General features: G+C 39.8%; 1 protein-coding gene across 2 annotated transcripts in view; it reads left to right on the forward strand.

Moving 5' to 3' along the window:
* Positions 1-8,521, forward strand: part of GALNT11 (polypeptide N-acetylgalactosaminyltransferase 11) — a 31,848-nt gene extending 23,327 nt beyond the window's left edge. For both annotated transcript variants that reach the window (XM_075827364.1, XM_075827365.1), the window contains exons 7-12: positions 700-817; positions 2,187-2,339; positions 3,591-3,809; positions 5,008-5,112; positions 5,269-5,406; positions 8,014-8,521. In XM_075827364.1, the coding sequence (XP_075683479.1) occupies positions 700-817; positions 2,187-2,339; positions 3,591-3,809; positions 5,008-5,112; positions 5,269-5,406; positions 8,014-8,145 (865 nt within the window). In that variant the 3' untranslated portion in view covers positions 8,146-8,521. The remainder of the gene's footprint in view (positions 1-699; positions 818-2,186; positions 2,340-3,590; positions 3,810-5,007; positions 5,113-5,268; positions 5,407-8,013) is intronic.
* Positions 8,522-9,193: the final 672 nt, after the last annotated feature.

Here is a 9,193-nt window from a genome sequence, read left to right on the forward strand (position 1 = left end):
ACGAGCGCTCTCACGAGCGCTCATCAGCCTGATCTGCAGCGACGCCAAAAGACGTCTCTGTAGATTAAGCACCCGCACCGCCTGACATCAAAAGACAGTGGGCGGTCGGGAAGGTGTTAAAAAAACAAAAAACAGCTGGAATGGCACTGTGTATGTTTATGTATATTCAGATTAATAATGAGGACAATTTCTGCCGGGGTTCCAAGCTTTCCCACTTTTATAATCCAAATACAATCCTTATGTCTTCAACAGGATAGGTGATATTTGTCTGATCGTTGGGGGCCCCCCATTGATCATGAGAACAGTCGAGCATGCGCCCGCCGCTTCATTCAATGTCTATGGAACTGACAAACAGCCGAGCACAGTCCGTCATTCCATAGACTTTGAATAGAGCGGCAGTGCGCGTGCTCGACCGCTGCTTCATTCAATTCCCTTTTCACTGCAGTTAAGCAGTGAAGAGGAGGGGGGTGGGGGGGCTTCCAGAACCCCTTGCACTCGGCGGGGGTCCCAGCGGTGGGGCCCCCATCAATCAGAAGATTATCACCTATCTTGTGGATAGGTGATAATTCTCGATTCTGGGTTAACCCCTTTAACATTTTGATTCACCTTTCTGGCCTAGATCATATATATTCTCTCTCTGTGTATTTGATCTAGTCATAACACACGTGACTTTTTTCATGTGCATTACGTCTATTGCAGATCTCCTACAATGGCTGGAGGACTTTTCGCAATGGACAGAGAGTATTTTAGTACACTGGGGCAATATGACAGTGGCATGGACATCTGGGGTGGAGAAAATCTGGAGATATCATTTCGGGTAACTATAGGAAATTTTGGAAAACTGTCTCATATAGCTAATTTATTTATAGAAGATCCATCTCTCTCTTACAATTTTTTTTTTCTGTTTGCTACATAATGCCCCTTCACTGAACAGAATCTTTCTCAGCACATTCTAATATCTCATAAGTTTTGTTTTAGTTTATTGCACAATTATCTAATGCTTCTTCTTACCCGTGTATCATAGAGACTGTGGCACAGTAGATAAACACCCTGTCTTACCCACTAGCCCTTCAGGGCATGTAGCTACTGTACATGTGGGTGAAGTTGCTGGGCTACCGGAATTGGTACTTTCTGCAGAATGCAGTAAAGTGGGCTGCAAGAAGTGGGTGGGCTGCTTTTTTTTGGGTGGGGAAAAGATTCAGTGTAACTTGTAATTTTATTAGTTTTAAATCTCTACTCATTCTGGGTTTAGGAGTCCTGTGGGCGGTCCTACTCAGTGATTGACAGCTACCTTTTAAATGTACACTTATACAGGGAAGGATGTCCATCACTGATTGACTCCTAAGTCCAAAATGAGCAGTAATTTTAAATTAATAAATTATACTGAATATGTTGTCATAAATCTATATATCAATCTGCTCAGTTTTTCCTGCTTTATAATAATCTCCTCACAGATCTGACTGCATGTTCACTGTGACCGTTTCCCTTTGCAGTTAGGCCTTATTGAAAATTGGCCTTTTTTGTGCTTGTTTTCATCTCACTATCCACCCAAAACCAGTAAAAATGTATAAATGATAAAATGAAAGCAGTATACGCTGTATTATCTGTCATTCACTAATTTGCCGTTTTCCTGTCCTTTCACTTAGTGGTCTATAGGCCCATTCACCCTGGCTAATTATTGTTAGGATTTGCTAGTTTCCAGGCGATTGTAACTATAAGGGCCAGTGTGGATGAAGGAGAATTCAATCATTTATGATCACTTATTTTTTTTAGATTGTAGAAGTTTCCCCCCTACCTACAGCGAGGATCACGTCCAGCTCAAGTTTATTATGTGCTACTTATGACACTAAAGGAAAGCAGTTAAGAGAGACCATAATAAAATCTAAGTGGGATTTGATAAATGTCAAACATTGTTAAACAACGGGGAGATTATAAACAAGGAGATTACGCACCCTATACTGTGCCAATAGGCAGTACATGCCCGCTCTTGCTGCCATTTTAAGTTTGAATATTAGATTTTGCCATCTTATCCCTTCCTTGTCCCTTTTCCTATAATATGTCACGTCCATCGGATCCTCGTTGTAAGCCTTTTCAAAGCAGCAATCATTTGTCGGGGGTTTTATAAACTTTGTCAAAGACAGAAATATCTTGTATGTGTTGATAATATTTAATGTATTATTTTTCAGATCTGGATGTGTGGAGGGAGCCTTCTCATTGTACCTTGCTCCAGGGTAGGGCATATATTCCGGAAAAGACGTCCATATGGTTCACCTGGCGGCCATGACACTATGGCTCATAATTCCTTACGACTGGCATATGTATGGATGGATGACTATAAGGTATTTACTATTTTTCTACTATTTTGAAATCGTGCAGCTTCTTTATAAGAGTTTGTCTCTATTTTCTTCACATTATGAAATTGATCCTGTGATCGCAACCGGTTTTCACTAATTGAATCAGATGAGTTTTCCAGTCACCGCCTCCCCCATCACCTGTATGGCTGCTGAGAACATTACAATGATCTGCTCTAATATATGGAACATGATAAACGATTAATCTAGAGATAAGATGTTTCACGCTGCTACCTGTTAAAGAGGCTCTGTCACCAGATTATAAAATCCCTATCTCCTATTGAATGTGATCGGCGCTGCAATGTAGATAACAGCAAAGTCATTTTTGACCAAGTTATGAGCAATTTTAGATTTATGTAAATGAGTTTTTCAATGGACAACTGGGCGTGTGTTCTCGTTTTACCAACTGGGCGTGTATTCTGTTTTTACCCACTGGGCGTTGTGAATAGAATTGTATGACGCTGACCAATCAGCGTCATACACTTCTCATCGTTCCCACCCAGCTTCTTTCACTGCACAAACACACAGCGTGTTCTCGCGAGATCACGCTGTGACTTCACTTCCTCCGACAGGTCCTTCACCATCGCGTCGGACGAGAGAAGACACATCGGCTCCAGGCGTCCGAGATATGCTGCTGCAGATTCAACTGTACCCTCTCGGACGCCTGTAGCCGATGTGTCTTCTCTCGTCCGCCGCGATGGTGAAGGACCTGTGGGAGGAAGTGACGTCACACGCCCAGTTGTCCATTGAAAAACTAATTTGCATAAATCTAAAATTGCTCATAACTTGGGCAAAAATTGTCGTTTTTCAAAAAAACAACAACTTTACTGTTCGGAGATAAGGATTTTATAATCTGGTAACAGAGCCTCTTTAACGCCTCCTTCATACAAAACGTTTTGTTGTGGGGGTTTTTTTGTCACATTTTTTTTTCGTTTTGAAAGAACCGTGAAATCATTGACTTTCTGTAGGGGAAAAATATAACCCAAAAAAAACAAATGAGTGAGAACTGGGAAATTTCTGCATTATCTCTTACAAAAATAAGAAAAAACTCTGCTACTGATCATGGCAATGTAAAAGCCTGACTGGCCTGATCTAGTTGCTTGATATATTTTCTAAGCATAATAGAGCTAATGGATCATTGAGTGAAAAATTTAGTAGTCAAAATAGACTAAAGTCTTATTACAGTAATAAAATAACGCAATCACACTATCCTCTTTTTTTTTATTTTTTTATGGTCAGGAGCAGTATTTTGCCCTCCGACCAGAACTCAGGAACAGAGACTACGGAGACATCAGCGACCGAGTGGCCTTGAGGAACAGACTGAATTGCAAGTCCTTTAAGTGGTATCTGGACAACATTTACCCTGAGATGCAAATTTCTGGTCCCAATGCCAAAGCCCAACCACCAGTATTCTTCAATAGGGGCCAGAAACGGCCCAAAATCCTACAACGTGGCAGGGTAAGTGAGTTGTGTCTTACTCTCTATACTTACAATTATAATGTGGTTCAGTATAAAGATCACTACAACTGACCTGCAGGAGTGTATTTTATTCTTAGTAGTCACTTTCTGTTAACTTGTATTTAGTCCAGCAAAAAGTTTTCTTCCACAAAATGCATAAATTCACTAGTAGAATGACTTTTGATAGAGGAGGGAAGCAGCGAAGAAATGACGTTCCCTGCAGCCCCTAAAACGGTACAGTTTTACCATAGTAGGGCAGCACTGTGGCTCAAATAAGGGTTTTTTTTTGGTTTTTTTTGCAGGACGAGTTGTTTTTAATGTACCTTTATAATGCACTGAGAAACGTTAAGAAATTATTTTGTGGGGTGAAATGGGAAAAAAAAAACCCAGCTATTTCTACATAATTTTGGGGGTTTTGTTTCTATAGCATTCTCTGTGTGGTAAAAATGACATGTTATCTTAATTCTGCGGGTCAGTGCAATTACGGCGATACCGAATTTATATATTTGTTTTACTACTTTTACAAAATAAAAACAATTCGTAAAAAAGAACAATTATTTTGTGTCCACATATTCTAAGACCCATAACTTATTTTATTTTTTTTGCAGGGCGAGTTGTAGTTTTATTGGTACCATTTTGTTGGGGTACATACGACTTTTTGATCACTTTTTATTCCATATTTCTTACATTTTTTTTTTTAGAACGCAAAGTTACTAAAAACATTAATCTTGGCATCCACAGTGTCGGATACATTTTATATTGTAATAGTTCGGATTGTTATGGGGAAAAGGGGGGTTTAAACTTTTTTAAATAAAGTTTTTTTTAAGAAGAAAAAAAATACACTCCAATACTTACTGTATGTGTTGTGCATTTTGCATCATCCTAGTCTGGCAGGGCTTAATAGGAAGACCAATATGATAGTCCTGGGGGCCTACATTAGACCCCTGACTGCCATGACAACCCATCAGCACCCATTGTTCATGTCATAGGGGGGGGGGTGATGGGGTGACAGAGAGGCCCTCTCTTTGTCTAATGGATGAGATGCTGCAGTCACTAAGGCATTTATCCTAACTGACAGGTTCCCTTTTTAGCTTTTGAAAAGATTCTGACAAGAGTACAATTATTATAATATGTATTTTTATTTATTTTTTTCCAGTAAATTAAAAAAAAATAAAAATGTTAATTTGTTTTTTTTTAGCTCATCAACATGCAGACAAACCGGTGTCTTGTGGCCCAGGGTCATCCTAGTCAGAAGGGAGGGCTAGTAGTTGCCAAAGATTGTGACTTTAATGACTCTGACCAGGTAATGTTGTCATTGGTTCAATAACCACTATGCAGGACTAGATCTACTATATAATATGTGATGATTATTAACCATCCACCAGTCTCTGATCATAATGACTATTTCATTAACAAATGCAGTAGACCCACGGTGTAGACTAATAATAATACATTTCAGATCTGGACATATAATGAAGAACATGAGCTAATCCTGAGTAATCTGTTGTGCTTGGATATGTCAGAGACTCGATCCTCAGATCCTCCACGACTAATGAAATGTCATGGATCTGGTGGATCACAACAGTGGGTGTTTGGTGTAAGTATACTCTTACTACTTTTTTTTAAAACATAAGTTTTTTTTATTGACAGAAGAATCATATACATACGTTTGGCATATACAAAGTGCATATACATTTTTGTAACATGTTATCCCCCACAGAAGGAATACAGAGTAGAGAATATATAATACAAATTCTGAACCTAGACAAAAGGTACCAACCCATAAATGATTGACAAATGTGTAAAGTAATGCACCATTCACAGTCATGGGGGTAAATTACACTGAAAACCAATGTGTATATACTCTTTCAACTTTTAATGTATGAACACTTCTCTATGATTATCATGCTCATTGGGGTCTAGGAAGCTGAGATCTATGCTGCTGTTTGCTGCGGTTCTCCCAATAATCTGATATCTGGAACAAAGGTCGGAGAATGAGCAAATATGTATCCAGTTGCCTGTATGTGTATGACATTGGTTGAGTGGGATATTGCAGTTACATCAGAGCTTTCACTTCTAATAACCCCAGGAGTGCGCTTAATCGTAAGATAGGAATAGACTTCTCTGACAACTGTCAATAGGTCTATTGAAAGCTACCCAATAGTATTGATCGGGTGCAGAGCGCTTCTATCAGTATTACCGTTTTAAAATATGAAAGTAATGTTGAAATTTATTAAATGTAACATTTCATTTGGCATTCGAGCAGATGTTATGCAATATATACATATTTTGCCCCACATAGGAGAATTAGCTCATTTTTGAAGTCAGTACTTTAATGGAGTTGGTTGATTAAAACGAAGTGAGATAAGGAAAGTATAATTATTTCCTATGCAAGGTTTACAAAGTTATAAGAAAAGTCATTGCAAATTGGTCCGAAAGAAAGCTTCCTCTGAGAAAAGTAAAAAATATTGGGACAAAAATAAAAAAAAGGAATATGAACTCTTAGGCCTCATGCACACGACCGTAATGGTTTTTACTGTCTGCAATTACGGATCCGTAGTCATCCTCATATATGGCACGCTGTCCGCAAATACGGTCCATAGTGCATGTGTAGTTCATCCGTATTTACGGATCCGCAAAAATACCAGGGCGGAATCTTGGGTAATCCGCTGGCGTTGCATAGCAAGGCTTCTTCAATTCAGGACGGCTACGATTGCACATCAGCAGCCGTCCGCAATTACAGAAACACCTATAGATTTCTATGGGCTAGTCCGTGACATAATTACGGACAAGCATAGGACATGTTCTATAATTTGAGGATACGGCACAGACACACATCCGTAAATATAGGGGAAAGGTGTCCGTGACCCATAGAAATGAATGGGTCCGCAATTTCATCCGTAATTACGGATGAAAACTACGGTCATGTGCACGGGGCCTTACAATGTGTTCCAAAAGGGAGGAAACCTCCAGCTCACCAGTCTGATGCGTCTCCGGACTCTCCGCTCGGATCCCCGCTACGGCTGGCGGTACACAATAGCAAAAACAGAAGAAATGATCCAGCGCTGAGTCGTGCTTTGGTTAAAAAGGAAGAAGTATTCCCACTTTTATTGGGGTATTGAGATTAAAATCGAAAGGAGACGCAGTCCCAAGATGTGTGTTAGTAGTAGGCGGTTTTGCCCTGGCCTACGCGTTTCAAGCACGTACTGTGCTCTTACTCATGGCAAAGAAATGTGAGTCACATTTCTTTGCCATGAGTAAGAGCACAGTACGTGCTTGAAACGCGTAGGCCAGGGCAAAACCGCCTACTACTAACACACATCTTGGGACTGCGTCTCCTTTCGATTTTAATCTCAATACCCCAATAAAAGTGGGAATACTTCTTCCTTTTTAACCAAAGCACGACTCAGCGCTGGATCATTTCTTCTGTTTTTGCTGTTCCAAAAGGTGACATTGTGTTATGGTCATGAAGGCTCAAAACCGTTTGAGTTCAAATGTAGCTCCACCGTCCCAGAAATGTCCGGCACTGGCTTCTAATTTCTCTCAGTTGCTCCTCACCAACAAACAAACGTCAAAATGGATATAATGAATCTTAACAAGACAAGGGGTGCCGCGCCTTCCATTATGATTTGTTTCCCCATGGACTTCAATAGCAAAACTGAAAATGAAAGCAGCAACTTGTTGGTTGCTATGGGAAACTGCTCATTTGAAAAAATCTCCCCCAATGTTTTTTTTTTTTTTTGCAAGTACAGAGACCAAGCGATTGCGTTTGCAAAGAAAAAAAATGTTACTGAAATTAATGGGGTCCGTAAGGCAAGCTATAGAGTTTTGTGTCTATCCCTTCCCTAAGGAGTATCTAAGTTTATGAGGTAAATTTCTGCTGTGGAGCTTCACTTGATCTCTGACTTTTAATTTGTGAAACTTTTCAGCAAGTAGAGCTTTGTACGACCCCAGACACTACTACCGTAGTACTGTACATCTCCTCCATGGAAATGGATGTTAGAACTGTGTGTGCCAGTGCGTTATATATCCTCATTGGCAGTGATTTTGCTCATAGCTAGTTGCCCAGGGAGCATCTCATGAGGTCGACATTCCCGGGAATTGTACAACTTGTGACTGTTTTTATGAGGTGTGAGATCTTTTTACTGCTCTTTGCCTGAATAAGTGAACGCCAGATTTAGTAAGAAGAACATTCTTTCTTCAGAAAAACAACCGCCTCTATCAAGTATCAGTTGGGCAGTGCTTGAAGCTCATCGACTCCCTCAGTCACAAGGGATACGTCGCCATGGCAATCTGTGACGGGTCACCAGCTCAGCAGTGGCATCTGGATAACTGATACTACTACAAGATGGGCACATGGATGGACGGGTCCACAAAGACTACAAAAATGTATAAGGCATAACAAGCCGTATGCTGCTATTTTTAATATGGTACCGGTTTAAAGAATATCTGGTCAATCTCAACATGTTGCGCATGTAGCCAGTGCATTATGTGTATGCATAGCAGACCGCTTCCCGCTACTAACGTGCAATTTACTGCAAAACTTTAGTGGGGGGACCATCAATTTTAAAAATTATTTTAAATCTAGTCATGAATCATATTTGATATATGGGAAGTTGAGAATTTTGACTTGTTTTTTTTTTCTATTTTACCATACAATTCAATTGTGACAAGTTTTTACTCTTTAGAAACTCTGAAACATCCAGTTACTTTTACATTGACTTTGCATATGCTTTGCAAGGCTTGGGGCATTTTTTTAAATATATTGTCTGTATAATTTTATTTTCATTTATGCAATTTGAATTAGAAGAATTTTATCTGGAAAAAGGTTTCCTTTTTTGTTTTTTTTAAAGAACACTATTAAAATGACATGAAAAAGGCTGTTCTGTTGTGCAGTAACTTTCATCCTGTCCTGTAGTTGCTGCATTGCACAGAAATGATTGTTGTAAATTTGTGTACAGCTCTCACCATGAAGCGTAAGGCCACATTCACACGTGGCGGAATTGCTGTTTAATTCCGCAGCGGACAGTCCGCAGTAGAATTCTCCAGCGGTCGTTTTTTACATTTTTTTCTATACCTTTTTAGGAAACTTAGTTCAGACATTGCGGAAAAGAACTGTCCTGAAATGAGGCTGCAGTGCAGAATTTCCCCTCCGCAGCATGCTCATTATGTTGCAGGGAAGCGGCGGAATTTCACTGCGTATTTCAACCTTTGCAATGCAAAAACTGAAATCTGTGGCAAGTCCGCTGTGATATCCGCAACGGCTGAATTACCTGTCAAATATGCAAATGTTGCTGCAGATTCGTTGCGTAATTGTCACAAATGTGCACCAACATTTGCAGCGAAAAAATTCTGCCACGTCTGAACGTGACCTAACTTCAATC

This window comes from Rhinoderma darwinii, chromosome 5 (assembly GCF_050947455.1).
Source record: "Rhinoderma darwinii isolate aRhiDar2 chromosome 5, aRhiDar2.hap1, whole genome shotgun sequence".
Lineage (NCBI taxonomy): Eukaryota > Metazoa > Chordata > Amphibia > Anura > Rhinodermatidae > Rhinoderma > Rhinoderma darwinii.